The sequence below is a fragment of the Pongo abelii genome, chromosome 4 (assembly GCF_028885655.2).
Source record: "Pongo abelii isolate AG06213 chromosome 4, NHGRI_mPonAbe1-v2.0_pri, whole genome shotgun sequence".
NCBI lineage: Eukaryota > Metazoa > Chordata > Mammalia > Primates > Hominidae > Pongo > Pongo abelii.
This window is the reverse complement of record NC_071989.2, coordinates 149,313,852-149,332,504: the sequence shown is the minus strand read 5'-3', so window position 1 is coordinate 149,332,504 and position 18,653 is coordinate 149,313,852. Positions and strand designations below refer to the sequence as shown.

At 40.8% G+C, this 18,653-nt stretch overlaps 1 protein-coding gene across 17 annotated transcripts in view; it reads right to left on the bottom strand.

Annotated features, from left to right (window-relative positions):
* PCDHA5 (protocadherin alpha 5) overlaps positions 1-18,653 on the bottom strand; it is a 219,670-nt gene that overhangs the window by 41,955 nt on the left and 159,062 nt on the right. Inside the window, exon 1 of one of the 17 annotated variants that reach the window (XM_024246710.3) lies at positions 1,320-16,891. In XM_024246710.3, the coding sequence (XP_024102478.1) occupies positions 1,320-3,884 (2,565 nt within the window). In that variant the 5' untranslated portion in view covers positions 3,885-16,891. 17 annotated transcript variants of the gene reach the window in all.

Here is an 18,653-nt window from a genome sequence, read left to right as displayed (position 1 = left end):
ACAATTCATCACTATTTATGGTACAAAATTTTGGCTTTTGAAATCCAAGTTTTAAGTATCACAAAGCATATCTCTGTTATTTCAAGCATACATAAGGAGACAAGCACACAACACACACACACACACATATTCATCTACTTTCTAATAATTTGTGTATATTCTTCATAATAACGAACAAGCTGGCCTTATACCTACTTAAATCTCAAAACTAGTGCATATACTAACACCTGCCTCTACACCTTACTGTAGGGTAAGCCACCCACTTTCCAAGCCAGCCTTTTGAAGCTATAGCAAATCAAATTTTAGATCCAGAAAATGAATGCATGCTTTGCAAGTACTGTCATTTAACTTATAGACATGAAGGACTTGAAAAGGCTACTTTACATCTCATCAAAACCATAGAAATTGTCAACAGAAAATCAGAAGATTACCGGCTGCATTTAAGCTAAATTTAGGGAAATCCTCTTACAATGAATTCAGAGTATGCCAAGAAAGGTGACTATTGAAAAATTCTTTTTCCCTTCTCTTCCTTCTAATCCCCACTTGTCTTGGTCTTCACCATCCTCTCACACCCCTAATCCACTCATTCTAATACCTCCCTGGACCAACCAGACAAATTGGTACTTAATCTCTCTGCCTTACCATCATCCACTCCCTCTGACAGCCCCCTACAGAAGAGTTGCCACATCATACAGCCAAAGCAAACTTTAGCTTCAGTATGATGTCTAAATACTATAGCTTTATCACTCGTGACATGCATTTCCAGAGGATCCTATCACAGGTTCAGTGCAAGTACCAGAAATATTAACTAGATAATTTCCACTGTAGACAGTCCAGAGTATAAACAGAGACAGCAGATAGTGATGACTATGATAGCTCCTAGAGGCCTCAGAGCTTTTTAAGAAACATCACTCATATAGGATTTCAAAAGAAAAATTTCCCTGTAGATGATATAGCAGAGGCCATTTCTCCTTGAGTCTCATAACATTACTCCCTAAAACATAATCCCTATTCCAAGGCCTGTCCTGTTTCTCTACAAATCTGTGTTTTAGCATTAAATATTAAGACTAATCCTCACTTCTCAAACAATTTTATGGACAAGTCTTCATGCCTCTGAAAATGAAAAATAAAACAATTCTTTAGTGCTATTTTTCTAGAGAGGAAATAGCAGATTATGATCAAATTGTGGATACTATATATACTCAGTTTACCAGATAACTCTTGTCACTGTTAATGACTCAATAAAGCCAACCACAGGATATTGGGGGATGTGTAACAAATGCATGAGTTTGTAGAAGACCCCCTGACCACTATCTCACCTCATTTTGAGAAACAGCCTCGTTTTTGAGAATAATCAGGTTCCCAGCACTCTGACCACTTTGGCCTGTGAGGTTCCTGCTGTCAGTCACTGCTGCTTGGGCTCCCGAAGGCCCTGGTCCTGTCTGGGCCCCTGTATTGTAAAACATGAAAGTGTCACTCCCTGAGCCTGCTGTCAGACAGGCCTTGTAGCAGTAGGTCTTGGTGAGGGAGCCATTCCCTCGAACTTCAATGAAGTGAGGCTGCACTTTGAGGCCATGCGGTATCCTGGCATCAATATTGTTGTTGGCCTGTTTGTACAGTTCTGCAGGGGACCTTTCCCTTACTCCACAGAAGCCTCCACAGCATGCAGTGCCATACGCAGTGTAGCGGTAGCACTTGATGATGCTCAAAATGATGATTGTCAAAAGAAATATAAAAGACACTGTGCTTAATGCTATTATTAGATAAAGGGTAATTTCAGAGTATGTCCGAGGGCTCTTAACATGTCTCTGAGTGTCAGGGAGGATTTTGGAAACCCTATCCACCACAGCTACTGTAATGGCCACAGAGGCTGACAGTGATGGCTCTCCATTATCTCGGACCACCACGGTCAGGTTGAAAGTGCTACCACTCTCATCTCCCATCTTCCTGGTAGTCCTAATTTCTCCTGTGTGCAGCTCTACTTTAAAGAGGTCCAGGTCAGAAGTCTGGGCTAGATGGTAAAAAAGCCAAGCATTTTGCCCAGAGTCTGAGTCCATGGCTATGACTTTGGTGACCAGGTAGCCAGCAGGGGCAGTTCGAGGCACCATCTCGAAGGCTGCTGACGAGTTGGTTGAGGTAGGGTACAGAATGTGAGGGGCATGGTCATTCATGTCCACCACATACACGTTGGCAGTCACAGTGCTGCTCAGTGGTGGGCTCCCCTTGTCCTGAGCCTCCACAGTTACAAAGAACTCCCGAAACTTCTCATAGTCAAAGGAGTTGACAGCATAAAGGCTGCCACTGGCACTGTTAATGGAGACATAGGAGGTGACTGGCAGCCCTTGAATCTCCCTCTCCAGAAGGGAGTAGGTCACCTCTGCATTCTCCTTTTCATCTGGGTCTGTGGCTTGCACAGTACAGAGCAACACACCTGGCAAATTGTTCTCCTGTATGTAGATGGAATAGGAGTCCTCCAGGAAGCTTGGTGGATTGTCATTGATGTCAGAGATCTCAACCTTCAGTGTCCGCTGGGATGTGAGCTGTGGTATTCCCCCATCTGTGGCTGTCACCGTGATGTTGTAGACAGCTACCCGCTCTCGGTCCAGTGGGCCACTCACCACCAGTGTATAGGAGTTTCCAAAGCCATTCAGTCGGAAAGGCAGTGTGGCCTCCAGACCCAGGCTCACTTTCCGGTTGGGGCCTGAGTCTTGGTCATTGACACTGAGAACGGCCACAATGGTGTTGGGTGTAGCATTCTCAGGCACTGGGCTATAGAGGTCCGTGAGCACCACCTCTGGGGCATTGTCATTCACGTCCACGATGTCCACCAGCACCTTGCAGTGACCTGCCATGGGCACTGGACCCCGGTCAGTCGCCTGCACATAGATCTGGTAGGAGGAGGCTTCCTCATAATCCAGCCCCCCAATTACTCGCACTTCCCCAGTACTGGCATCTATGCTGAAGAGCTGCCTCTCCCGGTCCGACGTGTAGCTGCTCAAGGCGTACCTGAGCTCACCGTTGGAGCCCTCATCCGGGTCTGAGGCATTCAGCTTCACCACCAATGTGCCTGGGGGTGAGTCCTCCCGTAGCTGGACGCGATAAGTGGACTGGTCAAAGGCAGGAGAGTTGTCGTTAGTGTCCAGGACACGCACAGAGATCTGTGCCGTACCCGAGCGGGCTGGGATGCCCCCATCCACGGCTGTGAGAACCAGGTGGTGCAAGGCTGCCTGCTCCCGGTCTAGGCCCTTACGCAGCACCAGCTCAAGCACTTTACTGTTCTCCTGCAGGGGCTTAAGGTCCAGCTCGAAGTGCTCGCTGGGGCTGAGCTCGTAGGTCTGTACTGAGTTGGCGCCCACGTCGGGGTCCTGCGCACTCTCTATGTGAAAGCGCGCTCCAGGCGCCACCGATTCGCTTACCTGAAGCTGGTAGTTGGGCCGCGGGAAACGCGGTGAGTTGTCGTTGATGTCCAGTATTTCCACCTCAACGGCGCTCACCGCCACGGGGTTGTGCGCCAGCACTTCCAAGCTGAGCAGGCAGCGAGGCCGCTGCTCACACAGCGCCTCCCGATCAATGCGCTCGTTGACGAAGAGCGCTCCACTCGTCAGGTCCAGCTCCAGGTAGCGCGGACTGGGCGCACCCAGATGGTTGATGCGCAAGCAACCCGGCCCCAAGCGCCGCAGCTCGAGCCCCAGCGCGCGAGCCACGTTGCCCACGAGCGCGCCGGGTGCCTGCTCCTCTGGCACGGAGTATCGCAGCTGGGAGGCCGCTGGGCCCGGTAGCAGCAGCAGCAACAGCAGCAGGAGAGGCAGTAGCAGCAGCCAGGGCATGGGCCGCCGGAGCCGTGGATGCTCTGTCGCCGCAGGTCTGGTGCCCGCCTGCTCCATAGCCTCTGGCCGCGGCGGAGGCAGCCGGGCAGGGCCGCAGGCGGCAGCTTCCCCAGCCGTGCTCCACGCCCGGGCCCCGCCTCCGCTCGTGCCACCCTGCGCCCGCTCCCCCACCGCTCACGCTCTAGCAAACGCCTGGGGCCGCTCCCTCCGTAGGCCCTCCCAAGGGCTCCTGGCCCCACCGCCCTCGCTGACTCCCCATATTCCAGCTCCTCCGCTCGCCTCCGAGTCGCTCAACCCGGCTCGGCTTCCTGCTGCTGCTGCCGCTACCGCTCCAGGGGGAGGCAAAAGGAAGCAGAAGGGGAGAAGGAGGGGGAGGGGGAGGAGGAAAGGGAGGGGTAGGAGGGCTCAGCAAGTCCTCTGATTCCGCGCCGAAGTGGCGGACAGCGAACCCGGACTGCTCAGCCTCTCCAGCCCCATCTCCTTCACCCTGGACCTGCCGGATCCCAGCGGACCGCAGGAACACGGCCACTCCCTTTCGCCCTACCCCCACTGTCCAGTTCATCCAGTCTCCACCGTCTCTCCCCTGCTTAACGGGTCTTTAAGGAGATTAGTCTGGGAAAAGCAGTCAAGCCCCTAGAAGTCTGGCTATCAGCTCCCCAGGAAAAGATTTCCAAGCGCAATTCAGGAAAATAAACTGAGGGGCCTTAGCTAAGTATGGGCACCCGGGCGGCGGATCTAACATTAAAAGGAAACAACGCAGGGGGAGGCGCTCTGGGGTTACTGGCGATGGGAACCATTCACCTGACTCCCACATCTTCCCCGGACACTCTTAAGTACTGCAGAAAGTGCTCAACTCCTAGGGCAAAAGGAGGGGGATGGCAAATGCTGCCCTCTTTCCAGGAGCAAGCCTAAAACCAGCATCCTGGGATCCAAGACTCAATTCTGCTCTCGACCAAGTGGCCCTTACTTTCAGTGTGTGCCTTGGCAAATAACCAATATTTAAATGTTTAAAATGCTCTGTTTAAAAAAATAGTCTCCATGAAGCTGTAGGCAAATCTATTATTTGACCCATTTTGGCGACAATGGGGAAAATCTGGTAAAATTTTTAAAGAGATTCTTCTCTCAAGTTTTTCTAATCTTGCTTCAAATCTTTTTCATTTATCACCCGAGACATTTTCTTTCAAGATTGATTTAAAATTTTTTCTTTAATGGATGACAATGTCTTTAAGAGTCTGCAAAACCCTTAAATCAAGAGCGTTACTGTTGATCTCCTAAGCCAGGCTGGAATTTGGATTCCATTAATGCTTTGCAGTTAAAAAAAAAAAAAAAAATCTGCTGTCATTAAGCAAAATGTGGGAGTCTGGGATTTATCTTACAATAACCAGCAATTTCAATGACTGCAGCTTATCTTCGTTAAATATAAGACTCCTTAGACTTCTGTTCTTCTGTGTCCCCAAGTTTCCTCTTGTACTGCTATAGAGGCAACGCAGAGACAACAAATTCACTTAAGTAAAAGAGAAGGCAGAAGATCAGAGGAAATCTTTCCATGCTGTGTCATTGCCTCTGCTGCTCAGTTCTGAATATTCACTCTTCCCAGGTTCTCACATTTCTTCCACAGGAATTTGAAATCTATTGCCTCATGTGCAAAAAAAGGACTCACTAAAACGTCCTTTCTCTTCATCTGCCAGTATTCTCTCATTCGTAGATCTTCCTCTATGGGTCATTTTCTAGCTATGGACTGGAACAAAGTCAGATTGAGACCTGACATTTGGCATGCTTCCCTCCTAGAGCGGACGGTTAAAGGAGCCAAGGTTGTGATCCTGACACCCAGAATTCAAAGGCCTGAACTAGCACATCCCTTCGTTCCACCGACCAAGCACACTCACTATCAGTGCTCCACTACCTAGCCAGTGTTATTTCAGAGAAACGCTCAGCCTCCTCCTATCACTGCTGCTTCTTATTTGTCCTCTTTGTTTCCTCAAGGGTACAGAATAGGAAGCAATTTTCATTAAAAATCTATTCCTGTCTCCTTTCTTGGGTCTCTGGCTTCTTCCTCTTCTCTCTGCATCCTCCCCAAACATCCCTACAATAATTCTGTCTCAGTTTGCTGTGGTAATTTGATCTCAGAGGCCTTAATCTCTCAAGTGCACAAATTGTGGACCTGGCCTATGTCCTCACCCATTACTTGTTTCTGAAAATAAATGGCTTATAAGTGGAATCAAGTTGTAAGTTGTCAGGAAAAGTGATCTTTCCTCCCCTCATCTCCTCCCAGCCCTCCGAGTCGCTGCCATCTCTGCACACAGCTCAGAGACCTGGCCACTGGGTATTGAACAGGCATAGACCTGTGACTGTGAAAAAAATCATAGGCACTCAAGGAAGAGATTACAGTGGCAGAGGCTTGGTGATTTTTTAATGGAAGCCCCCAAATGTCATGTCCTAGGAGAAAAACCAGGACTCTCCCCTTTCAGCACTCTTGTCATCTTCCATCAAGGACACCTGCCAGGTTGTCCATTATGCTGTTTTAGGCCCTGTAGGTATTTAGCTCCAACTAGAATTTACTGCCTTAATTATTAAGGAGTCAAACATAAAGCCAACACAATCAGCCTCATTTTGAAAGACATTGTACTAAAGAGATGGTATGCTCTATTTGGCACTATAATGATTTCGTTCCTCACACCATTATACTGAGGCTCCTGCCAACCTTACTAGTTGTTAGAATGTGATTGCTCAGACTGTTGTTAATTACCCTTTCTACAAATATTAACGCTAATGCCTTGACCACACTATTATGTATTCCTTTTCTTGGACCTTCAAGAACACCCTATTAAAAAGTAGAACACAGTAATTAGGAATATAGACTTTGGAGTCAGTCACACTCCTGCCAGTGACTAACTGTGTGGCTATGGACATGTTACTCAACCTAAGCTTCACTTTACTCATTTTAATTAAGGAAAACAATAGTAAGCAAAACTCACAGGGTTATTATTATGATTACATGAGAAAATGTATGTAAAGCAATTTGCACAGTGACTAGTTTAGTACATTATTGTTGTTGCTGTCGTCGTGAAATACAACAATTTATTATCATCAGATAAAACCTTAGTTGGCAGTCTATATGTAGCATGGCCCTTTAGATATCAAACACAGATAAGCACATTTAACTATGCCATATAGGAAATTAACCATGATAGGGAAGATGTGTATGCAACAAAGTTAAGCTTTCCCAATTACTTCTAGAACTATATCTTACATTTTGAGAACAAAACCAAAAAACAGCCCCTTTTTATATCATGAAGTAAATGGGACTTCTGTTATGAGAACCCCTTCAAGAGATTTGTTTCCTCACAAGAGATTTACCTTTTTAGAAAACACAGAAATACTTTAGCAACAGAGTATGAAGTTAGTTCCTAAACATGCTGTAATCTACAGCATCCAGTATGGAGCTTGGCACAGAGGTGCTCAATTAATGTTCTTTGAAAAGAACTAAATTTACAAATTTATCTGTGTAATTCTAATACAAACAGCTTCTTATTTTCTCTCCTCCTTATACAATCTTACATACATTTCAAAGTCCAGATGAAAACCTACCTAATCCATGAAACAGTGTCTACTCTAAACACAAGTTTTTTTTTTTCCATTTTCACAGTCTACAGAATATCTGTAAGATGGCATGTGTCATTTTAAAATTCATACAAATAATTTAATATTATCTCTTTAATTATAAGCAACCTGAAAGCAGGAGCCATATCTTATATTTCTGTCTCCTTCACAATGTAGAAACCCTTATAGACTCTCAATAAATGTTAATTGCTTCATTTTCTTCAGATCTTATTTTTAGTAAACTCAAGCTGCTACAGAAAAATTTCCTATATAGGGATAGAGCATATCTTATGGAGAGGAGGCTGAGAAGTATCTGTCAAATAGGGAAGGATCTAGTTTTCATTTTTTAATTTATGTATTTATGTTGCTCTACAAACTGAGCACAAGTTATATAATAAAAGAGAGACAAATGGTCATCTCTAATGTTTAGAGTTGTCCAAAGTAGTTTTTAAAAATTCAATCTTGTTAAAAACGAACAGGATTCCTGATCTTCATGCATCCCCAGAAGGAAAATACTTTCCAATATGATTATAGCATTATTTACACATAAAACATCCAGTGGATGGGAAGATGAAAAAGTTTTCACATAACTTGATGGCTAAATTTTTTCACATCTCCCTTCCTCCAGAAGAAATATCAGTCAAATATTTGGCATTAACAATTGGCTTTCAGGGGGAGATCCTCTACGTTTTTAGTTCTAAAAAACTAATATATTATTGACAGTTGGCTGAGGTGTCTGAAAATTGCTTAGAATAAACAAAGAGATTCAAGCCATAAGAGATTCAAGCCATCTTTGGATAAGTAACAATAAAAAGGGAGAGACAGGTTTGGGGCAGATTGTGTAATATTAACAGATAAAATCAAACTAGCCAGTATTGGGGGGGAGTTTTACCTCTTTATCAGTATTCTCAATTGAGATGGCCTAACAAGAATCATAGAATATTAAAGGTCGAGGTTTTTTTAATTATAAAATTCTTTTTCATTGAAGAAAATGGTTAAGTGAAACTTGAACCTCAAGATCAACAAGGAGATAGGAAGCATAAAAGTGATATAAGTGGCCGGGTGTGGTGGCTCATGCCTGTAATCCCAGCACTTTGGGAGGCCGAGGCCGAGGTCAGGAGATCAAGACCATCCTGGCTAACATGGTGAAACCCCGTCTCTGCTAAAAAATACAAAAAAATTAGCCAGGCGCGGTGGTGGGTGCCTGTAGTCCCAGCTACTCGGGAGGCTGAGGCAGGAGAATGGCGTGAACTCAGGAGGCGGAGGTTGCAGTGAGCCGAGATCATGCCACTGCACTCCAGCCTGGGCAACAGAGCGAGACTCCATCTCAAAAAACAAACAAACAAACAAACAAACAAAAAAACTGATGTAAGTAAGTCAAGTATCTGTGGCCAGATAAATGATCTTCCAAGGCACTGAAATAACTTACAGATGTGACTAGAGAACCCAATTTCCTATCTTTTAAAAAGTGCCATTAAGCTTGATATAAATTCCTTCAAAACTGTAATATTACTAAAGTGATTGTTTATGAGCACTTAGAAATGAAGGCATTCATACTAAGGACTACTCTGGCTTAATTAAAAACTGGTAACTTCAAACTAACCACATAGACCTAAGATTGTTTTTCATATGGGCATTTTATTTTCATTTACTAGAATCATTGCCAAAATAAATGCTTATCAAAACAAAATTTAAAAAAAGAAATGCTGCAGGAACAGTCAATCTAGAATTCGTGGAGACATTAAACAAAGTCTCCCAGTATACTCATGTGGACAAGATAAAGAAAGAAAGGCAGCTGCAAGACAGTGTAGTTAGGTGATTTTGTAATTGTTTAAATAACATGTCAAAAAGTGTTTATTAATGGAATAGTTCAACCTAGAAGGAGAATTCTAATGGGGGCTACAGGGATCCACTCTTGGTCTCTCAAGAAACATAGCCTGGTAAATCTTGTTCTTTAACCTCAAGAAACAGAGCCGTGGTAAAAAGAAGCTTCCTGGAGCTTCTGATAAATTCCGTCACCTTTTTGGGACCCAGTTTCTTCATCAATACCAACCTCATTAGGGTCCTGTGAGGAGTACATAAGGTTAGATATGTACTGAAATAATATGCCAACTCTTAAGTGCCAAGACAGTAGGATGCAAGGGGGTTGGGTGACCAAAGTCAACAATTACTTGATACTCTAGATATCCCATTCAACATTTTGTTAATGACTCAAAACAAGGAGGTAGCAAGTGTCCATGCCAGTCCAGCAGCAAATTGAGCACTTTTGGAACAAGAATTGCAACTGCCTAGGTTAAGCTATGTTTCTAATTCACTAAACTTAGTACCAATTTTCTATCTGAAACTCAAGATATGCCCCAAATTCATTAGTGTGTATTTCAGCTAATTTCTGGCTTATAGTTGCCATTAAACCTGTTCCAAGTTTCCATTCATCACTTGGGACCTCTCATTTTAATAGAAACCTTGTTTGGCCCTAGTTCTCCTCTGTAACTCTTGGGATTTTAGCCATGGACTAAAATAAGATGAGTATTTGGCACTAAAGAACACCCTCGTTCCCAAGTAGGTTTAAGCCAAAGCATTCATTGATTTGGATAGGGGTTTTAAAAATACATTTCAAAAACACATTAGATATTGTTGAAGTACCTTGAATTTGAACTGTTTTCCAACTGTTTTCCTAAGCTCAGTCTATATGAAGGCCACAGTTTCTCTTTCCTATACCCATTATGTTTGCTGCTTGGAACAAACAAACCTACACCTCTGTGAAAGAAGGATTGCTTCTCAAAATTATCCATACATATATCTAGAGTATCAAGTAATTGTTGACTTTTTGGGCACCCCCCCTTGCATCCTAATGTCTTGGCACTTAAGAGTTGGCATATTATTTCAGTACATATCTAACCTCATGTCTCCTCACAGGACCCTAATGAGGTTGGTATTGATGAAGAAACTGGGTCCCAAAAAGGTGACGGAATTTATCAGAAGCTCCAGGAAGCTTTTTTTTTACCATGGCTCTGTTTCTTGAGATTCTGAAATAACATCTGACCACTACACATGCAACCCCTAACTTAAGAATTGTATTATCAGTCTCAAGCTATTCATATCTAAGTATTTCATAAGGAATACTATTGTTCCCACAACTACAAGTTTCTTTCTCTTTTAAAAACTTCAATTGAATCTTCTGTACATGTTTTTAATAATAAATAGCCAAACTTAACAAAATCATGATGCAAAATAGATTTGTACTTCATATCCCAACTTCTTTCAGTAACATCTACCTCCTACCTATGATATTCTGCCTAAGTAATGGGGCTTTACAAATGGCTTTGATTTTTCTGATATAAATCCCACTCATGTATTCCTTGATAGATTTTGCTACATAATTCCCTTAGCAGTTACAGGCATAATATATTATCATGTGGGTAAAATATAAATCCTCTAAATTAGCCATGTTAATATACACTGTTCTTACTGAATATTAAAATATACTTTAAGGCATTTTGATGAGATAATGTTATCTAAAAATTTTCCCTTTCAAAGCTCATTTTATTGAAATTATTTAGAAATGATTTACAAATTCTTCAATTTTGCTTCTGTGTTTTTTCTCTCTTTTTTTCTATCACAAGCAAGAAAAGCATATCATACTTGGCTGATAGAATTGAAACAAAAAAATCTAGTGCTGATTCTATTTATACAGCATCTCTGAATTAATGGTCTTAAAGATCTTAAAATTTTTTAGTTTGATCCATATGTAACAATATGCCTTAATTGATGCCAACTTCAGCTTTTCAGCACAAAATAGAAAAAAATACGCAAATTCTCAGATCAATCAACACTTTATCTTAATTTGTGACTTTTTATTTGAGACAGGGTCTCACTCAGTTGTCCCGCTGGAATACAGTAGCATAATCAAAACTTATTGCAGCTTCAACCACCGGGCTCAGTGATGTTCCCACCTCAGGCTCCTGGGTAGCTGGAACTACAGTCATGCACTAACATGCCCAGATAATTTTTGTATTTTTTGTGAGGACAGCATCTCAGCATGTTGCCCAGACTGGTCCTGAACTCCTGGGATCAAGCAATCTGCCCACTTTGGCCTCCCAAAGTGGGCTCACCTCGCCCACCTTCGGACCCCTGCTGAATGTCCGAAACCAAGGATAATACTGAATTCTACATATACTGCATTTTTTCCTATACATATATACCCATGATAAAGCTTAATGTATAAATTAGGTACAGTAAAAGATTAACAACAATAACTAATAATAAAATAGAGCAATTATAATAATGTATTATAATATTATTACAAGTATGTGCCACCACACCCAGGCAGACTTTTCTATATCTATTATATATCTATTGGTCAATTCTTTTATAAACCCAGTAAACCAAAGACACTGGAATGATAACTTTAAGATATAAAAATTAAAACAGAATGGTTTGATAATTTACTAGAAATAGAAGGTTGATTTCAAACAGAAATGGGTAAAAATCTCACTTTCTCTCCTTCCAATTCAGTGTTACATTTATTATAACACAGTTGTCACTCTAGGATATTCAATATCCTTTATAATTAAAATTTCATCATAGCTTTCTGTGATTGGTTTTCTGCAGTACTCTCAAGCTGGACTAGTATTCCTTTGATCCAATTATCATAAGCTCATTTAAAATCTCAACTGTGTATGAAACATTTATTGGTTCATAAATCAATGTACACATAGGATATACTGGACAGCCATGCCTCCTAGGATATGTGGATTTAGTGCTCTTTAAGCCAGCATGAGTTGAAGAATAAAAGGTATTTTTAAATTATAAAAAGTCATTCTTTCCAAGCGTCAGTGATAATGTTTGATGACCTGTTAAGAAAATAGCAACATTCCTGATAAAGTCAGACTGTGAACTTCCTGTGATTTATTTTTTGAGCTCTAATTTATTTTAATTAAGTTCAATAGTATTTAAAATATATACTTCTTGTACCAAATTAAATTTGTTCAGAATTGTTAAAAGCAATGAAAGTGAAAGTCCTTTAAAATCTAATTCCCTTGTAGACTAGACCAGTAACAGATAATTGTATATCACTCCAGGCTTTTGATTATGCTATATAAATATACACACTGATACATTTTACCAAAATGGAACCACACTCTACACACTATTGTACAACTTTACTTTTTGCTTCTGTGTTTTTTCTCTCTTTTTTCTATTGCAAGCAAAGAAAGCATAGTATACTTGGCTGATAGAATGGAAACAAAAAATCTGGCACTGATTCTATTTATACAGCATCCCTGAATTAATAGTCTTAAAGATCTTTAAATCATTTAGCTTGATACATAGATAACAATATGCCTTGGTTGATGCCAACTTCAGCTTTTCAGCACAAAATAGGAAAAAAAATACACAAACTCTCAAATCAATTAACACTTTCTCTTAATTTGTGACTTTTTTTACTTAACATATATGATGAACTTAGTTTTTACTTAACATATATAATGAACATCTTTTCATGTCAGTATATATAATTCTGCTTCTTTCTTAATAAAAACTACATAATGTTCATTGTCTAGATATTTCATAATTAATTTTTACTCCGTGATTGAATATTTAAGTGCATTTCTGAAAGTGTGTGCATGTATGTGTCTGTGTGTTTATTCTGGGAAGTGCTTTGTTAAAAGTACAGTAGTCCCTCCTTTTCCACAGGGGATACTTTCTAAGATCCCCATTGAATGTCTGAAACCAAGGATAATACTGAATTCTATATATACTATGTTTTTTCCTATACATACATACCTATGATAAAGTGTAACTTATAAATTAGGCACAGTAAAAGATTAACAACAATAACTAATAATAAATTAGGACAATTATAACAATACACTATAATAAAAGTTATATGAATGTGGTGTCTCTCTCAAAATATCTTACTGTACTGTGCTCACCTATTTTCTGAAACTGCTCAAAGTGAAACTGCAGGTAAGGGGGGACTAGTGCTTACATATTTAAATTTTAGGTAGACATGCCAAAATGCTTCGCCAAATTTTTGTGCCTATTTATATTCCCAATCGGTGATCAATAAACCAATTTATATACTTATGATTTGTCTCCAAAATTCTTAGTTCATAGTGTAGTAAAGAAACACAGAGAATCATGTCCATAGCAATATTTCATTTTCCTTAATAAAAAGCCCTTAGTCACATTTATAATTTATTTTATATGACTCCCATAAATATCTAAATGCTCACTGAGAAATTCAGACCACTTCCTTGAATTTATTTTACTTAAATTGACTGATTAATTACAGTGTTTTAATGTAAATTTTATCCTATATCCAGCAAGATTAAAGTTTATACCTTTAAGAATATGCATTCATTGATATCTAACTTTTCACACATTCATTCAACCATTTAACCCAAGATCTAAAAATATTAAATTCAAAATTTAAGCAATAATAAATAGCCCACCAACCAAACAAAGCCCAGGACCAGACAGATTTACAGCTGAATTCTATCAGAGGTACAAAGAGGAGCTGGTACCAATTCTTCTGAAGCTATTCCAAACAATGGGAAAGGAGGTACTCCTCCCTAACTCATTTAGGGCCAGCATCATCCTGATACTGAAACCTGGCAGAGATACAACAAAAAGGAAAACTTCCAGCTAATATCCCTGATAAGCATCAATGCAGAAATCCTCAATAAGATACTGGCAAACCAAATCCAGCAGCACATCAAAAAGCTTATCCACCATGATCAAGTAGGCTTCATCCCTGGGATGCAAGACTGGTTCAACATATGCAAATCAATAAATGTAATTCATCACATAAGCAGAACTAAAGACAAAACCCATATGATTATCTCAATGGATTCAGAAAAGGCCTTCGATAAAATTCAACATCCCTTCATGTTAAAAATGCTCAATAAACTAGGTATTGAAGGAACATACCTCAAAATAATAAGAGCCATATATATGACAAACCCACAGCCAATACCACACTGAATGGGCAAAACCTGGAAGCATTCCCCTTGAAAACCAGCACAAGACAAGGATGCCCTCTTTCACCACTCCTATTCAGCATAGTATTGGAAGTTCTGGCTATGGCAATTAGGAAAGAGAAAGAAATAAAGGGTATTCAAATAGGAAGAGAAGAAATCAAATTATCTTTGTTTGCAGATGACATGATCCCATATCTGGAAAACGCCATTGTCTCAGCCCAAAAGCTTCTTAAGCTGATAAGCAACTTCAGCAAAGTCTCAGGATACAAAATCAATGTGCAAAAATTGCTAGCATTCCTATACACAAACAACAAGCAAGTAGACAGCCAAATTATGAATGAACTCCCATTCATAATTGCTACAAAGAGAATAAAATACCTAGGAATACAGCTAACAAGGGAAGTGAAGGACCTATTCAAGGCGAATGACAAACACTGCTCAAGGAAATCACAGTGGACACAAACAAATAGAAAAACATTCCATGCTCATGGACAGACAGAATCAGTGTTATGGCCATACTGCTCAAAGTAATTTATAGATTCAGTGGCACTCCTATTAAACTTCCATGGACATTCATCACAGATTTCGAAAAAACTATGTTAAAATTCATATGTGTATTAATCTGTTCTCACATTGGTATAAAGAACTGCCTGAGACTGGGTAATTTATAAAAGAAAGAGGTTTAATTGACTCACAGTTCAGCATGGCTGGGGAGGCCTCAGGAAACTTACAATCACGGTGGAAGGGAAAGCAAACACGTCTTTCTTCACATGGTGGCAGGAAGGAGAAGTGCCAAGCAAAAAGGGAAAAGCCCTTATAAAACCATCAGACCTAATGAGAACTCACTCACTATCATGAGAACTGCATGGGATAACTGCCCCCATGATTCAATTACCTCCCACTGGGTCCCTCCCACAACATGTGGGGATTATGGGAACTGCAATTCAAGGTGAGATTTGGGTGCGGACACAGCCAAACCATATCAATATGGAACCAAAAAAGAGCCTTTATAGCCAAGCCGATCCTAAGCAAAAGAACAAAGCTGGAGGCATCATGCTACTTGACTTCATATATATCACAAAACTACAGTAACCAAAACAGCACGGTACTGGTACAAAAGCAGACACATAGACCAGTGGAACAGAATAGAGAACTCAGAAATAACACCACACACCTACAACCATCTGATCTTCAACAAACCTGACAAAAACAAGCAATGGGGAAAAGATTCCCTATTTAATAAATGGTGCTCGGAGAATTGGTTAGCCATATGCAGAAAATTGAAACTGGACCCTTTCCTTACATCTTATACAAAAATTAACTCAAGATTAATTAAAGACTTAATTCATAAAAGTATGAAACTATAAAAACCCTAGAAGAAAATCTATGCAATACCATTCAGGACATAGGCACAGGCAAAGATTTCATGACAAAAGTGCCTAAAGCAATTTCAACAAAAGCAAAAATTGACAAATGGGATCTAATTAAATTAAAGAGCTTCTGCACAGCAAAAGAAACTATCATCAGAGTGAAAAGACAACCTACAGAATGGGAGAAAAACTTTGTAGTCTATCCATTTGACAAAAGTCTAATATCCAGAGTCTACAAAGAACTTAAACAAATTTACAAGAAAAACCCAAACAAGCCCATTAAAAAGTGGGCAAAGTACATGAACAGACACTTCTCAAAAGAAGACAGTCATGCAGCCAACAAACGTGTGAAAAAAACCTCAACATCACTGATCATTAGGTAAATGCAAATCAAAACCACAATGAAATAGCTTCTCACACCAGTCAGAATGGCAATTATTAACAAGTCCAGAAATAACAGATGGAGAAAAAGGAACACTTTTACACTGTTGGTGGGGGTGTAAATTAGTTCAATCATTGTGGAAGACTGTGTGGTGATTCCTCAACGATCTAGAGGCAGAAATACCATTTGACCCAGCAATCCTATTACTGGGTATGTACCCAAAGGAATATAAATCATCCTATTATAAAGATACCTGCATGTGTATGTTCATTGCAGCACTATTCACAATAGGAAAAACATGGGATCAACCCAAATGCCCATCAATGATAGACTGGATAAAGAAAATGTGGTACATATACACCATGGAATACTATGCATCCACAAAAAGGAACAAGATCTTGTCCTTTGCAGGGACATGGATGGAGCTGGAAGCCATTATCCTCAGCAAAATAATGCAGGAACAGAAAACCAAACACCACATGTTCCCACTATGTGTGGGAGCTGAATGATGAGTACACATGAAAATATGGAGGGGAACAACACACACTGGGGCCTGTTGGGGTAGCAATGGGAGGGAGAGCATCAGGAAGAATACCTAATGGATGCTGGGCTTAATACCTAGGTGATGGGTTGATCTATACAGCAAACTACAATGGCACATGTTTACCTGTGTAACAAACTTGCACAACTAGCACATGTACCTCAGAACTTAAAAGTTGAAGAAAAAAATAAATAAATATTAAATTTAATTCTTGGATAAATGTAATGTTAAGCGAAAATTTCAAAACACAATGTCTGAAGCTCAGTCTAGTAGATCAAAGTAAGCTCATAATAAACAGACCCTTCCAGAGATAACAACTGTAGCCTCTGGCCAAAATACATAAAGCAAATATCTAAGGACTCTGGAGAATAAGCAAAAGCAGGCAGTTTTGGGGGAGGAGGGCACTAAAACTTGGAGAAAAGAATCAGCATGAAGTGCGTTTCCTGTTTTTGTTGCTTTGGCCTAATAGCTGATCAAGGTTGTGACACAGCATGAGGAAGCTAAAACTCTGACAGATAATCCTTAGTTTCTCCAGTTTAAGGACAAAGGGACGGAGCCAGGAGCAACAGCACTGTAATCCACAACTGAAAGGGGTAGGAAATCCTTGAGTGCACAAAGCAAAAGAAGGTGAGCCCTAAATTCTATGATCAAATTCTTCTCACATCTCTGCTGTCCCTGAATCACATATAAAGAGCAAAGGCTAAAGCTAAAAGAACTAAACTGAAGTTTGAACTACCCAGCAGAAGCAAGAGAGATTTTGCATTTTAGTCTAATCAAGTTTGTTCTCTACTAAAACAAAAATGTCAACACCCTTCATAGAAATAAAACAGTGATATGGTTTAGATCTGTGTCCCTGCCCAAATCTCATGTCAAATTGTAATCCCCAGTGTTGGAGATGGGGCCTGGTGAGAGGTGATTGGATCATGGGGGTGGATTTCCCCCTTAATGTTGTTCTCATAATAGTGACAGAGTTCTCATGAGATCTTGTTGTTTAAAAGTGTGTATCACCTCCCCCTTCTCTCTCTCTTGCTCCTGCTCCTGCCATGTAAGATGAGCCTGATTTCCCTTTGCCTTCCACCATGATTGTAAGTTTCCTGAGGCCTCCCCAGAAGACAAGCAGATGGCCAGCATCATGCTTCCTGTACAGCCTGCAGAACTGTGAGCCAATTAAACTCTTTTCTTCCTAAATTATCCAGTCTCAGGTGTTTTTATAGCAGTGTGAGAAAAGACTAGTACAGAAAATTGATACTGAGAGTGGGATATTGCTATAAAGATCCTGAAAATGTGAAAGTGACTTTGGAACTGGGTAACCAGGCACAGGTTGGAATAGTGTGGAGGGAAGATGAGGGAGAGCTTAGAACTTTCTAGAGACTACTTGAATGATTGGGACCAAAGTGCTGATAGTGAAATGGACAAAGAAGTCCAGGCTGAGGAGGTCTCAGATGGAGATGAGGAACTTACTGAGGACTGGAGCAAAGGTCACTTTCCTTATGCTTTAGCAAAGAGCCTGGCTGTATTATGCCCGTGCTGTAGGAATCTGTGGAACATTAAACTTGAGAGTGATGAGTTTAGGGTATCAGGCAGAGGAAATTTCTTTCTTTTTTTTTTTTTTTTTTGAGATGGAGTTTCACTCTTGTTGCCCAGGCTGGAGTGCAATGGCTGTGAGAAGAGGGCCACCACCCTCAAGACCCCAAAATGGGAATCCACCAGCAGTTCTAAGCAGCTTGCACACTGTGCCTGGAAAAGCTGCAGGCATTCAACACCAACCCATGAGAGCAGTCGCGGGGGCTGAACCCCACAAAGCCACAGGGGTGGAGCTTCCCAAGGCCTTGGGAGGCCACGGTCACACGAGTGTGCCCTGGATGTGAGACATGGAGTCAATGAAGATTATTTGGAGATTTAAGATTTAATAACTGCCCTACTGGATTTCGGACTTGCATGGGGCCTATG